The 16645-nt window shown below is 34.8% G+C and overlaps 1 protein-coding gene across 10 annotated transcripts in view; it reads right to left on the bottom strand.

Moving 5' to 3' along the window:
• Positions 1-6515: 6515 nt before the first annotated feature.
• The window catches only part of LOC134534687 (mitochondrial ribonuclease P catalytic subunit), a 48365-nt gene continuing 38235 nt past the window's right edge, over positions 6516-16645 (bottom strand). For 6 of the 10 annotated variants that reach the window (XM_063373154.1, XM_063373151.1, XM_063373160.1 and 3 more), the window contains exons 5-6: positions 12163-12358; positions 6516-6812 (exon numbers count right to left, since the gene is read on the bottom strand). In XM_063373154.1, the coding sequence (XP_063229224.1) occupies positions 6669-6812; positions 12163-12358 (340 nt within the window). In that variant the 3' untranslated portion in view covers positions 6516-6668. The other 4 variants (XM_063373155.1, XM_063373157.1, XM_063373159.1 and 1 more) reach the window with 2 other exon arrangements.

Raw genomic sequence — 16645 nt, 5'->3', positions numbered from 1 at the left:
AAATCATAACGTTCTTAGTACAGTGAGCATCGATTATATGAACCTTGGTCAACCAATAGACCGGTTAACTGAAAGCCTACCAAGGCAAAATTAAGTCAAATTTGTGAGCCATGCACTGCAGGATTTTCGCAAGCAGCCGCAAGCATTGTTAGCAAAGCGCAGGTGCGCTTTTCCCCTCCTTGCCAAGAGTGGCCAACATGACCCACGTCACGTAGTCAATGGCTTGTGAGCGGAGCAACAAGAAGAGTGTGATTCTATTCCACTGCTTTCATCAAAACGTATAACAGATTCAGCAGCAAGATAAAATGTGTCCTCTTTGAAGCAAAAGAAAATTTGGACTTCTTTATTAAAAATGTATGTAGACCTACAGTACTTTTAATTTTTTGCAGATTTCTTTGATCATTTTATTCCTTACATAATTGATTTCTTGTTTCATTGTTTGTGTGTTCCTTTATGTAGTGCAATTTATTTACATATTAGTTCTTGTGTGAGCATTGTAGCACAAAAAACATATATTTATGTTTATTATCACTACTAGCTGCAGTACCCGGCTTTGCCCGGGCTGAAGACCGGGTGATATATGGTCCGCGAGTTACAGCAAAATGGATAGCGATATGTCCAGTGTGGTGGACATTAAGAAATGACACATAATTACTGTTTGTGTATCTGTGAGCTATGGTTTTCTGTTTACCCATGGCGATCGGTTGAAAGGTTTAGAAGTTGATGCGCTACAGCGCCATCTAGCGGCGAGTTACAAAAAAATTTGTTAGTATAAAAATATTCTCCATGATAAAAACACTTCGATGTGCCAACTTTCATGGCGATCGGTCAAACGGTGTAAGAGTTTATCGACGTCATACATGCCAACATCCAATTATATATATTCTTATATTTCGAAATTTTGGGGCTTTCACTTTTGCGTAAAGTGGATGTTCAGGACCTCGAATGGTTTGGAACACTCCATCTCGAAAGAATAGATATTTGAAATTCCTGAAATTGTCGAAATTTTGGGGCTTTGTTCCCAGAGGGGGGCGGGGGGTACGAGGACCCTGAATGGCTCGAAAACACTTAAAATCGAAAGAGATAGATTTTTAAAATTGTTTAAACTTTCGAAATTTTGGGGCTTTAACCACCTGTTTAGGACCCCGAATGGCTCGGTAACACTCCAAATCGTAAGAGATATAAAGGAATATAAGAATGTAGGCATTTACTGTACTCCTATCTACCATAATAACAATATTGACAAATAGAAAGCTTATTACCTACCTATGAATAATTATCTAAATAAATTAATAAATAACTCTATGTTTAAGAATTTACGTACATACATAATATTAAACTTCAAACTATACACACCAAAAAAAAAATCTAAGGATGTTTGTGAAACTATTTATTTGTCATAATGTTTAAAACATTTGTAGGATTTGTTTATATGTAAAACTGTGGTGGCAATATTCCGCTTATCCAAAGGAGTATAGAAATTAATAGAGATATCACTCCCTGTACACACCACAAATCTTTTAATTAAGTAAAAAAAAAAAAAAACATAGTCCAAAATGAAACAAAAAGTATAAATAACAACTAATTTGACAAAAAAATTTATACAACTGGAATGACAATGTTAACATCCGCCTGAAATTTAATAGAAGTAGGTAGGTAAGAATATATATATATATATATATAAGAAATTAAATGAAACTAAAACATACATAAATAAAATTATCTCACACTCAACCAAACATAATGTTTAATATGAAATAAAGGAAGATGGCAATTACACGTAACTATTCTAATTAATAAAAAAAATAACTTTCCTGAAATTTATACAACTGGAATGACAATATTAACATCAGCTTGAAATTTAATAGAAGTAGGTAGGTAAGAATATATATATAAAAAATTAAAATGAAATTAAAACATACATAAAAAAAATTATCTCACACTCAACCAAACATAATGTTTAATATGAAATAAAGGAAGATGGCAGTTACACGTAACTATTCTAATTAATAAAAAATCAACTTTCCTGAAATAGTAAAATTCAAATTTTTCAACAATATATTACATAATTGATAAATATTTCTGGTCTTCTGTATCAGCAGCCCTAAGACTCTTGACGCTCAGCAGATAAATTATAAACACTAAACCAAACTCCTTGCAAATAAGTAGGTACTGTAAAAAAAATAACAATATTGACAAATATAATGAATCAATTTCAAAGAAATTTATAAGTTTAAGAATTTATGTACCTGCATAATATTAAACTTGAAACTATTCACACAATAAAAACCTAAGAATGTTAGTGAAACTAATTTTTTTTATTTGTCATAATACATAAAATACGTATGTTTCCAAAATGAAACAAAGTATAAATAATGACCAATTTGACAAAAAAAAAATTGTACAACTCGAATGACATTGAAAACATACTCGTGAAATTTAAAAGAATTATGAGTGCCCTAGGTAGGGAGAAAAAATATATATAGAAGAAATTAAATTTTAAAAATGGGTGCGTGTACTTAGGTACGCGCATGAGAAGTTATACTTCTTTGGCATCATTAAAAAATAGTTTTTAATTGCATGCAAAAATATTGTGTGGAGTCCCTCCGCGTGGAAGAAGTGAAACTTCGTAATGTGGAAATGAAAATAGAAATGGGTAGAAATTGATTTTTAGTGAAATATTGTATCAAATCAAACTAAAAAAATAAAGGAAATAAATTTGTAACGATTCATAGATTGATCTTCAGAGAGAGCGAGACACCTATTGAATGTCTATAAAACTAACTTTTTTATGAGAGCAGATTTTCATGAAATAAATCATGAAATCATTCAACGATAAAAGCTGTTTATTTAAGTAAGCGGACGGGTTCGCCCCAAGGAGAAAATAACGCGGCGAGACCTCGTGGACATAGAGAAATGACACACACTCACTGTTTATGCGTCTATGAAACATGATTTTTTTCTGCAATTTAAATTGTAATATACAAAAACAGTATTGAAAATTGAAACAAATATGGCGACACTACAAACTGTCAATATCTTTATTTTTTTCTTACTCTCTACTTAGTTCCTTACAATAGCAAAACGTAATGTAATGGCTTGAAAGCTATTGCTCGGCAGACATAGAGGAATTACACTAACAGTTTGTATATCTATGACACACGTTACATAAAATTAAGATATATTTTTTTAACCCGTTTAAAATTTATTTTTTTAGACAAAAGATAGCCCATGTCCATCCCCAGGATATAATCTATCTCCTTGCCAAATTTCATTACGATCCGTTCAGCCGTTCAGTCGGGAAAAGGTAACAAACAAACAGACAAACAGACTGACAGACAGAGTTACTTTCACATTTATAATATTAGTAAGGATTTGTTTCACTGTGCTCATATAAACCTAGTATATTTAAATCCAAAAACTGATCAGTTATCAGAAATATAGTTTATCAAAATACCCCCAATTTGGATAAGCAATGCTTCACTGTAGGTATAATATCAAATCTGTTAAAATTTACTGCATAAATTCTAAATATTACCTAAACCTAAAACCTTTGGCTTATACAATTTTAACTACAGTAGAGCACCCCTCAACCGTAATTCCCACAAACGGAACTCCTGAAATCCGGAACTAATTTTCCAAAAAATTAAAACATTACAAAACATATCCAAAACATTTCCGCACTGGAACGAGGTGTTTTTGCTTTTGCCTGACTGTACACGTCTTGTAGGCATGCACGCGCACGTCTGTCAGAGAGCTAATTATAGTCAGTCTTTCCCGCGCATTGCGTATACATATACACCGCTGGTTTTCGCGTCGGACGTGAATTACTATAAAGATGTTTATGCTATAAGTAGTTTTATTGTTTCACTATGTCAAGTAAACGGAAAATTCCGGCCAGCCCGAGAGTATGTACACCGACTCCCACTACACACGCTGACACGTGATAGAGAGTAACATTTACTTCCAACGTGTGATGCTTTCAGTTTGTAGACAATAATTTAGTGTACAAATATGTATTATGTACATATTTATACGTTAATATATGGTTAAATGGTCTACATTTACCTGTATTTCTCTATCTCTGATCTCTGTGTTTTTAAACGAGATGCTTGAAGTGTTATTCTTGTGTCGGTATGTGAAATGTAAACTGTGCGTGGCAGTGACTATACACTCTCCAGGAAGTGTGAATCACTAGCACATCAACACAGAAGTAACACAACACTGCAGCTGTAGTCCTACTACCACCCCCGAACCCTCTTCATCATTCCTCTTCGCTCACGCACGCACCCACCCAAAGAGATAAGAAACACCCGCTTGCCAGCTTGCTAGAATGAAGGTAATTCAACCAGCCCGGAGTTTTATGACCCGGCACGTTTTGAAAACAGTACGTATGTAGATCTACATATTTTTTATTGTATGGTTTTATAACTGTGGAAAATATTTACAGTACAACTTTGGCTTAACATATACAGTAAGACTCGCTTAAGACGTTCCGGCGTAATACGTTTTACCATTTATTAAGTTCAAAAATTTATTCCCTTAATCACTTCCATATATCCCTATGTTAATATTTCCCTTTCATAACGTTTGTCTTTATATATGCTTCCCGCATATAACGTTCAGCGTTTTTGGAAAAAATAAAATAATATCATTTATCTTTAAGCTTTGGAACAATTTTTAAGGTTAATTTTAAAAATTTACATATTTCCAAACGTTTAATACCGTATTGGTCCGAACATAAGGCGGCCATTTTTACATAAACGAGAGATGCGAAAATTGGAAGACGCCTTATTTTCGCACCCAAGACATCAGCACCGCTAACATTAGTACCAAGCTGAAAGCTACAGTACAAACATTGTTAAACAAAATGTTCACAATTTTTTATATTAACTAAAACATCACTACCTCACACGGGGAAAACTATAAATCCACCCAATATTGCAGTATTTCACAATTGTTTTAAGTTGAAATTAAAAATTAAAATATTTGTTCTTGAGTAAAAATGTGAATGTTGAAGCATCTCAAAATGGCAACCTTTTATTACACAATTCATATTTGTACTTTGTGTACAACCGCGTGCTAACATTTATGGTAATTTCATTTCAGATTTTTAACGGAAATATTTGTACTAAAATATCACAGGTATTTTCAGAACGATTGTTTACGTTTACAAACAGAAAATGTTAAGAACATTTCGGATGTAATGTTTGAAAATTCACGGCTGCCAACTGTCCTTCCACAATATTTCTTTGTTGTAAAACGAACATTGCCGAACACGCACGAAGACGTTATATTTACAGGAATTTGGTACGTTGCTTCAAAAGCTATTTTAATAATTTCACAGTAATCCACACTTTATTTATATAAAAACCCTTCAAACAACATAATTATCATAGTTATTCTTTAAAATTCATAGGACAGAGACTCTCTGTCAGAGAATAATATGGACAAATATTCGCAGTTACGTCACCGAAGTTATTCATGGCCGTATGCTTCACCATGGCAGCTAGCCACTTGTTTTGTTCCGGCAAGCTGCATTCTTTGTTTGCTTTGTTACGTTTAACACACTAATAAATAGTAATACGTAGCTTACGTGAAACGGAAAGTTATGCGGTATACATAAATGCAAAAAGGATTTATCAACACAAAACGTATGTCTAATGAATTTTCACATTAATTTCTACCAAAATTAATTTTACATTTGTTTGGCCTCCTGAAACTGCAGGTCGCCTTATATTCGGGCCAATACGGTAGTTAATTTGAACAGAACAAGACCATCGAAAAACCTGTGCCGCACGCCACACGCTGTTACTTGTGTGTATTTTGACGAATCATATGCCTGCGTTTGTTTGGACTGAGAGGCTGTTCCACCTGCAGAACATTTTCCCCATTCGTGGCTTAACTGACGAATGAGAAACGCCAACGATCTTCGAAACCTGTGCCGCACGCCACACGACCAATCACCTGCTTGCATTCTCAGGGACTAGAGGCTGTTCCATCAGTACACCAATTTGCCAATTCAAGTCATGTGACGAAATAAAGTAAACCATATACCGCCAGCTATTACTTTCTTTGAATTATTTGCGTATATTTTTTAAAACAATAAATGTTAGTTATTGCTTTTTTTGCTAGTGTTTTGATAATACTAATTTTAATGTGCTTATTAAATTAAATACAGTTTTAATAATTCAATTTACTGATAAAAAATGTCATTAGTTATTCCGTTATTCCAGCATGCCAATGATAGTAAGTGTATTTTTGTGTGAATACAGCACATGTCATTTGAGTAAAATATATTTTTACGTTGGAAATTACTTTTCCCTTTTAAGAAGTTTTCCCTGTTAAGAAGTTTTAAGCATCCAGTCCCTTGAAAAATTTCTTAACAGGGTTTTACTGTAATTAAAATTTTTGTTTGTTTTTTTCAAGCATCTAAAGACAGTTTCAAAAAGCCACAACTCAGCAAACCAATATAAAAGGTAAAATTCATTATTTAAAAGTTTAAAACTAAAATGTTTATTTGAAAAAATTATATTTAATGAGCAAATAAATCAACAACATTACATCAATTTGATGTAGCTTAGTGACCAAACAAATGTGTAGGTTATAATTTAAAATTTTTTAAAAAATCTGGCATCATATTATGCTGCTTTTATGAACCTGCACTTCTAATAAGTAATTTTCCTCAAGCACAACCAGGATGTTGGAGGTTCTAAGGACTGAGTGCTCTGAGCAGAGAAGTCTTCATCAAAAGGAATATGCCATGATCCGCCATCACCCTGTTGGACGCTAGGGTTGAACTGCACTGGATGCTGCAAAAAACAGTTATATTAGGTTAGTTACAGAGTCATTCTTAGAAAGGCATAAGTATCCTTAAGTTGAAAGAAACGTGATCAGCCAGCAATATTTTTTCTTTGTATGTTAATACGATCAATTACAATTTTATATTTTGCTTTCAAGCAAAATTTCTAACTTTCCTTTCTTTTTTTTACTGTGTATGGTCATGTCAGACACTGTATAAATAATATTTATAATAAAATCTTTATAAGTATTTTATACTATTTCAGTTCCTAAACACTGTTGCTTTAATAAGCAAAAACTGGAACAACATTGAACTTTTTTCAAGCTAAGTTAATTTAATATTTTAATTACTTACCGTAAACTGGGGTGAATAGGGACAGTTTTTAATTGTTTTTACAAGTAACTTTTAAATGTAATTTTTTTGTGAACAGACAAAGCATCAAGCAGACATTTACATTTGTACCAAATAAGGAAATAGTAATTATTTAATTTTACATGGTATTTTCTATTTTAGTTAATGAAAGGAGGCTCCTAATGAAATGTTGACAATTTTGATCTGTTTACAAAAAAAAAATCTTTATAGCAATGATCAATGCATACTAATAATATTTGGAACACATGTCAATAATTATAAGAATCATGAAACTGCTCTCAAATTTACACTGAGTTCAAGTCGAAAGTGGATTTGGAGTGAATTAGTAACGTCCCCTGCGCACAGTTGGTTCATTCAGGACAGCTAAAATGTCATTCTTTGAGAAGTCACTTTCATCTGGCACATTGGGAAAAACAAATATGTTTGAGCACTTGGTTGATTGCCGCAGAAATGTTCCAATGTACCGGTGCTCATCCGTCTCAAATTTCTTCACTATCCTTCCTATGAAAATCTTGATGCCCCGATCGTATGCAAATCTGACTTTTACCCAGTCCCCTTCTGTTGGATCTTTTTCTCCTTCCTTGCCGTTAGGTATCTCACATTCACTTGATGCGTGTCTATTTAAAACCAATTCATCAAGTTCTGACATCACATGTTCTGATTCAGAATCACTTGTATCAGATCCCTCTAAATCTGCAACTGTCACACTACGCCCTGCAGGGACATTTAGTCTCTTTTTTCTGCCCCTTGTTACTTCTTCATCAGAAGTTCCATACCTCATAGTTTTTAGGAATTCTGTTAGGCTGCTGTCTACAGTCTGTTCTTTTTGTTCATCCTCATTATGTCCAGAAGGTAGCTTGTCGAGCACTCTTTTCCTGTTGAGAGGAAAAATGCCTGCCTTAGCAAATCCAGCCTGGATGTTATGTTCAAGTTCCCTCTCCATCAAATTCATGGTCTTTTTCAGGAGGGAAGGGAAATATTTCTTATCAAATGGCTTGTGTTTTCCTTGAGCCTTGGCCTTCGTTTCTTCTAGAACTTTTCTCCAGCTCATCTTGAGAGGCCTGAATAGACTGACATCCAAAGGCTGTGTCAGATGTGTCGAGTTTGGAGGAAGGAAAACAAACAAGATTTCATTTTCCTCGCATAATCTGACTACTGTAGGAGATAAGTGTGAGCTTAAGTTGTCACCTATAAGAAGTTTCTTTCCTTCGAATCGACGACAGTATGGGATGATAACTCGTTTGAACCAGTCGAGAAAGCAGTTGCCATCCATCCAACCGGACTTACTACGATTGTAAAAGGTTCCAGGAAATCGTACAAATATGTGGACTTGTAAATCACATATGGAGACAACATCTTCCCATAAGCAGTTGCAGCAAACATGACAGACACACTTGCTTTACTCTGATTCATTACTCGTTCGGGGTACTTGCAGCCTCTTTTGAAAATGAGTTTCCGCCGGCCTGGGTCGTCGGAGAGTGCTGTCTCATCATAATTAATTATTAAATGTGATGGTATGCCATCTGCAGTCGCTTCTAGTTCATCAAAGAACTTATTGATGACAGGAGGTGAGACTTCTGCTCTGCTCCTTTTAATGTTTTGACATAATCTTTGAGAGAGGTCAGTTTTGTGTCGAGTTAAAAAGCGAAGTGCCCACTCATAGCCAGGCATGTTGTTTTTGAATTTTGCTATGGTCTTGCCCTCTCTGTCTAAGTGGTATTTGACAAAACAGCGTAAGTCGAACGCACTTAGAGGATATCCCCATCCAGCACAAGTTTGGAGGCACTCAACAATATCCTTCTCAAAATCTGAAGGGAGCAAAGTTTGACCACCTTTACTCTTGAAATCAATATGTTTACCTTCATTGTCTCTAAACTGCTTCAAATAACGATGCAGGGCAGACTTTGAAACTCCAAATTTTTCTTCAGCCTTCCTAATAGTCATGCCATTTTTAACTGCTTGCACTGCCAGATTCACCTTTTTCCTGTCTATAGGACGATGCTCTTTTGAACGAGGATCCCTTTTGTATTTTCTAGGCATTTTAATCACTGAAAAAGAAAGTAAAGTCCTAAATTACAACTTACAAAACAAAATATAGAACTGAATAATGTTAGTTATAATAAATTTAATTTAATAATATGACTAATAACAAAAACTGTAACAACAAAATTTTTGTAAGTGATTTGTACAAGTTGATTTTATGTCCCCATTCACCCCATTTTTATGAAGAAATTACAAGCTTGATAAAAATCAACTGATAATTTTTTTAAAAATAGGAGGATCTTTAATATTTTTTGTGTAAAAACTTACCAGACTACACTAAAAGCTGACATTTACTTCAAGAAAACATAGAAGCTGAAATAAGCTTGTAGCAAACAACATTTGTGATGGCACAATATGGCCTCCCAATTCAACAGCTGTTAACTAGGGCTGCCAACATGAAATAAAAGCTACAAAATACAATTGCACTTGCTATTTTAGATAAACAAACAATTTTTTAACGTAGTCTACTATATATAAATTTAATACTCATTAGTTTAAGCAAAATATATTATAAATAATGTTTTTCCCAGTTTTCGTCCCTATTCACCCTCATGTCCCCATTCACCCCAGGTTACGGTACAGGAAAAACATTTCATTTAACATAGTAAAAATATTTACATACATACACAGATAAAATACTAATTTTATGTCATGCAAATGAAATGTTTAACTGGGTTAAAATAATACTTGAAACCAAGTTTTTTTTTATTAACCTAACAAAACTCATTAAAAAAAAATAGTTTAGCAAGTATCACTGTATGAATAATATTTACAGGATTTTGATAGTTAGTCAGATCATGGTATTTCTTGCATGATACAGTCAAATGTTTTGATTGCAACCAGAACTGAGTAAAAATTAGACCAAAATTACATTCAGGCTCCCTTAAAATATACTACTATCTCTCCATCTATATATATAAATATTCTGAAGACATATAGCAAAATACCACATACTGACTCACTCATCACGAATTCCTCAGAAGTATATGTAATAAGACCTACAAACTTGAAATTTGGAACGTATAGTTCTTTTGCTACATACACATCCATTTAGAATGAATTTTTCTGAAAATCAACTCCCATGAAGGGGGTTGGGGAGGGAGTAAAACATTAAAATTACCACCTTTTCATGTAGGTACCTATATGTTGTACAGACTTGAAACTAAGCAAGGATGTTCCTTAAATTACAGAGATATCTATGAGAATTTGGTTTTCTGAAAATCATCTCCCAATGGGGTTTGCGGGGGCATTACAAATCTAAATTTCACATTTTTTAACAATAATTTTTACCACATTTAATGTTTGTTCTTACTTTGTCTCCATGGCAATGGCTATTGCATTGTTATATTTGTAAAGATTTATTTGATTAAAAGAATCAGCACTATGTTTTTAACCCGGGAAACACCAGGTACTTCAGGTAGTAAGTACACATAGGCATGTACTCTGTAACAACCCGGGTTACTGCCCTCCCCACTTGCTACATAGTTTAACAATTTACTGTCTTGTCTTATTCTATTCAATACTCTGGTTAGTTTTTCTAATAAAATTTAAATAACATATATTTATTTCTTTTTTGAAGTCTTAATGTGTTTGCTATACAAGCATGATCATAATTTACATTATTTCATGCTTTCTACCTAAGTTATTTTGATGATTTGCTTACTTTGCAGGGAATAAGCCCATAGGCCTTATTTTTACATGTTTGATTGTAAATGATTGTTTTTATGAGCCTTAACGTAATTTTTAAGTATTGCTTGTGTTTCTTGGTTCATAAATAAGAACGGTAATGTAGTTTTTCTTTTGTATTTTTTTGTTCTTGCCATGATTCTTTGTTTGAAAGCTGATACAATAGTGTAGTCAATGGTGTGAGATGAGTGATAGATAGAGAGAGATAGAGAGAGAGAGAGAGAGAGAGAGAGAGAGAGCGAGCGAGAGAGATATATACAGATAGACAGCAACCGTAAGAATAGATTCTTGAGTTTGTTGGGCCACTGCTACCATGTGCCATGATTGGCTAGTAGTTTATAATTGTAATTTTGTGATTGGTTAAAAGTGATGGCACTAGGGCTGTGCTGTGATTGGCTGGATGTAGCTGCCTAGCCTCTTTCACTAGTCTGTGTCTGGACGAGGCACCGAGTATGTCGCGGCTGGGCAAGGGCTCACAAATTATAAAATTATGTAGTTGAAGAGAGCATTTTGCGGCTGTGGTCCCGGTGTCAACGTATAAGATCACCTTATTTATTAGTTGGACTTTTCAATAGAAGTTTTAATCACAGTCATTGGTGAAGCCCGCAACGAGACTTTAAGCTTCGTTTTCAGCCGCATCCTTCTGCAGTACCTTGAGTTTATGAGTAAACACGGGACATTAGTGCAAACTGTCTTTTAAAGTAATACAATACGTAATTATTCTTCGGAACCTGCAAACAGTCAACGTAGATGTTTCTTTTGTTGAAGTCTGTGAAGAGGTTATGTGCTAAAGTGGTATACTCTAAATGTACTGGCCTTCGAGGTCGCAAGATGGCTGTCACGTTGACTGTGAATCTTTAAGTATTAATAAAACTAGATTAACAAAAATTGTCTTGAGACATTATTTCAGTATTTAATCGACGTCAGTAACATTTTATTCTAAAACTTACTTAGTTTTCCAGCACCTAAATTATTTAAGCAAGTGTTTAGGAATATCCAACTCCAGGCTACCCGGGAACTCATAGGTTGTTATCAGTTTCCTTGATACATTCCTGTGTTTCTTTTTCTCTCCCCCCAGTGAATGATCATGTATGGAATAAACACAAAATACAACAAACCAGTTAATGCATACGATGGCTATTGTCATCTGGCCCAAATAGGAGGACTACTTGCTTTAAAAAAAATTATATACAACTACTAAAATAGAAATCCTTAACACTATAATTTGACCATGTAGCCTACGTATGTGTTTCCCTAACCTTCATCTTCACATTCCCATTTTTTTCAATGTACATGATCTGATACTGATGCTGCTGCTGCCAACGCCTGAAGCTGGACTTCAGCGCCGCATCCTTCAGGAGAAACACGTGGCTTCTCATCAGATCCCGCGACACAAAACCTGTCCCCAGACCACCATGCATGGCCGCATACAGCAGGAATGGATCGTCCTGAGAGCTGGAAAACACCAACCAAGACCGTGTTAGTTTTGCAACATGCAAGAAAAATGTTTCACTGAATAAATTTTACCAGATTGATACTAAATATAAATTGTGAGCAAATTTTCACACGTAACTTACATGTATGGTGAAAACACTCATAAATATTTTAGACTTACAGCAACATTAACAAGTTTTTTCTAAATAAATCTATCGCACAAGTCACTTTTAGGTACCAAATCACTGATTACTGACTATAATAATTATTAACTGTCTAGTTTCATTGAATGCAACCAAAATATCAATACTCTTTGTCATACAGCAAGTTAAACCTTGCAGATACCACAAAAAAAGTTTAGCAACATCACAGTACCAAGAATTTAAACTAAAAAAACATATTTTAAGAATATGAATGACTAAATGAATGAATTAATTAATTATGGGCTTAGTGTCATAATCAACAATGGGAGTCAATAGAGGCGATGAACAGTGATGAGATAATAATGGATCACTGACAGAATGAACAATTGGAGGAAACAAGAGTACCCCCAGACAACCCACCGGTTTTCGGAAACTCCCCCACATTAACCACTTGCAAAAAATTCTGGTTCGAGCCCACCAAAAATGGTGTCAAGTCATCGGATCACTCAACCACCTTGGCTCTTATTTGAAATTAAGTTACTCTCCAATCTTTTTTTTTTTTAATTTTCTATTATTAGCATTAAACAAAAAATCTAAATGATTTGTTTTTATTTGAAAATTTGTCCGTAACATCTTTGTGATTTAAAATCACTAGTGTTTCTCATAGTCGGTAGCAGATCCAGGTCTGACTTCTGGAGTGGAGGGGCAGTAGTCTTGACCTAGTGTAATATATATTCCTTACTTCAGAAGTCATATTACCCAGCGCATATTTTACCCTTCTGGTGCCTCCATGCCCACCCCTCTCTTTCTGGATCTGCCCCTGTTCAAAGTTACAAAGTTTTCGGTGCTCGTATTTTACTGATACCAATTGTTTACTGATAAGGTTTATTATCCTATTTATAGCTGCAAATAAACAATTGTAGCAATAAAAATATATATAAATTTAATTTGCTATTTGTTGACAAACATAATGCAAGGCAAAAAACACTCAATTCTCTGTGAAAAATAATTTAACTTATGATAGTGATAAATATGTTTTCACATAAATAACATAAGTACAAGTCCTGAATGAGTTAGTACAGTCATGTTCATTAGCAGTTAACACATGCAATGGATGGGATGCACAAAAGGCTTGAGCCATGACAAGCTGTGATAAAAGTGACCTTCCACCCTTGCAATGTTGCATAAAAATAACAGGTACATCTTGAGGCGAATACATCATCAAAATTAAATGACATAAATTATGGACAATAAATTTTTGAATCACTTTTTAAATTCAAAATAGCAAAGTTGATGTACCTATGTAGTAGTTGATAAGCCAAATATGGAAACCTTGATAACCCAAAAAATATTTACAATTCAATTAACCAAACAGGTTCATTAAAATGTGATGAAGTTAAATTTTACTAAGTGTTATACAGAGATTAGGAAAGGATACAGATGTAGCATTAGCTGTCAGACATGAAGCTGTTTTTCCCCCATTTTTTTTCTGAATTTCACATACCAATATGGCGGATGTTTATTTATTTTTATATCAGAATGTTTACATGATGTTTGTTATAGTTATTTTACACATGTATTGATATATTAATTTTAATTATTGTAATGTTTTATACTAAAGTTATCCAAAAGTTATAGCAAGCTGCCCTTTAATAGGATTGTTAACTTTTATTTACAGTCTAATTTCTCCTAGTGTGTTCTTTGTAGTTATTTTTATAATTGAATCATTACCTTTTGTACTGAGTCTGCACTAGGCACAATTTCTTCATGAACTTACACCTGAACACAGTTTGCTAGGTAGAAATTATATCATCTAATATTTCTCATAGTAATGTTTCTCTTTGGTGCCTTACTCAGTTTGACTTGGAAGTTTCTGGTAATAATGCAGTTTAAGCAAGCGAAGGAAAGAGTCCCTTCCTAGTCATACATTGGGTAAGACTTCTCCTGTGTGTGGGGCTGTCCCAATTCCCACGGGACCCCACACAGGATACAAGAAGACCGCAGATTGCAGATTACTTAGTGGTCTTCCATATCAGTTAATTTTCAGGACATCCGACACTTGTAATATAGGGTGTAATGGCGAAGCTGTTGTGAACTTCCATGTCAGGCGTTTCCGTTATCCCAGTATGGAAGTTTTGGCAGTGTCGCAGATGGCGCACTGCACCCTGATCTTAGATTGTCTTTGGTGATACTGTAAAAATATACTAGCAGTTTTCAGCAACATGGAGGAGCAGCTGTAGCCGAGTTCCTGACGTCTACAGTTGTAGCTCTAGTTCATCCTCTATTACTGTAGCTAACATTTCCTGTAGTCTATACTGTCTACCTGGTGGTCCTGTGACAAAGATTTCATTGCTTTACCGAACCCTGAGTATTTTGCAGCAATTTAGTATGGTGAAAGTGTTTTCTGGTGTCCATACATACAACCCCATCAATTCACACTTAAATATTGCAGTATTACCAAGCATTCAAGGGTATCTCATTTAAACATTATATTAAGTGAAACTTCAGTTACTTGAATAAATAGACATAAACATATTGCTATTTAAACAGTAATTTCAATATTGTAATAAAATGTATGCTTGTGACCTCTTTGAACTTTCAACGTAAAAGTTTTGTGTCTACTGAAAAATAATATTTTCCATCTTAATTAGTTATTTCATTTATTATTATTATATCCATATCAATTTAAAAGTTCTTTTGATTTACTGGGTTTGTGCGTGTTCATTATGTGAAATTGTAATTCGCAATGCATATACAATACTTGACACACCACAACAATTTCATTATTTCATTACAATTAAATATATCTTGAGGAAAAGTCACATTATTATGAATATTTGCTTTTGACATGGGCAGCGTCATTAGTCGTGCACACCTGCTTTTATTAATGACTGTAGTTAAGCTGATCAGAAGAAAATTTGATCAAAATATTACCGGTTAATAAGTTTATATAATGCCATCTACCGCGGCTTCGTGTTCGATACGCGGGGTGAGCCTAGTGGGTTTTCTGGTGCTCTGATGTTGCTTCTCTGAGAGGGTGCCAGGCTAGTCTGCAACTAACCAAGTTTGCTGTGTGGGTTTTGTCAACCCCAGTGTGGTCCCACTAGGCCCTCAGCTGTTGGTTGGTGTCTAGTGGGAATTGTAGCTAAGTGATGGGTACATGGTCCCTACACAGCATAGTACATACACTGATCCCTAACAAAGTAGTCTTAAAACTACGGAACGAGAAGTTCTCAGTTGGATTAACGTAACTTTAATCAGCACGTGGCATTGGTGAAAAGTTACATGGAATTAGCAAGAACACTTAGAACACTACATGCACTAAAACACTTGAGTCTGACATTGAAAAATAGTGCACTACATGTAACAAAACACTTGAGTTTGTTACTTATCTACGTTAAGTATTAGTTACCCTGATGGCAGTCTCACTACGGAACTGAGGGTTACCCCACGGCGAAAGGGAAGGGTCACGTGGCGAGGTGAAGTTTAAGGTGGGCGGGATAGGCCCGGCACTGCGAAATGTCCCAGACACGCGTAAGGAGCTAAAAAGAAAAAGAATTAGGTTGATGAAGTTATAGTTACCAGATTTACGTATAAGTAGCACAAAGATGTAGGCTCCCCATGGGACAGCGCATCCGCCCTGGATCGTGGCCTGATCAAGTCTGTGGGAAGGGGGTGGTGCGAGGGAGGAAGACAGTTTCACCTCACGCCAAAATGTGAAAGAAAAATGCAGCAAATTCTTTTACATACTACTTAGATACAAAATACATAAAGATATCACTGAACAAATGATTGGGTTGAAAGCAATTAGCCAAAGGCTCCATATGACTGTCGTTATTTATAAGTTTAATAATTTATTTAGGCACTTGAGTCAAAATGGTGACTGTTTGTTTCTTGCCTTAAAATGAAGTGATGCACTTGGCTGCAATTAATATTAAATAAAATTAAATGATAATTATTCCTGATCACTCTCTGTAGGGGACACAGTGACGGCACTTATCTGCTTTTTGTTCCGACTGCACAGTTGCCGCCCTTGACTCGTGCGGGCTGTGCGAGGGGTGTGTTCCGCAAGCGGGAACTGGTACTGACAGGGTCGGGACAGGGCTTAGCTGCTACAGGAGGTACAACGTCAATATATTAAAAAAATTCCAAAACGAATCTTTAT

Source organism: Bacillus rossius, chromosome 8 (assembly GCF_032445375.1).
Source record: "Bacillus rossius redtenbacheri isolate Brsri chromosome 8, Brsri_v3, whole genome shotgun sequence".
In the NCBI taxonomy this organism is placed as follows: Eukaryota; Metazoa; Arthropoda; class Insecta; order Phasmatodea; family Bacillidae; genus Bacillus; species Bacillus rossius.
Note: the sequence above shows the minus strand (reverse complement) of the source record. Positions and strands in the feature narration are given on the sequence as shown.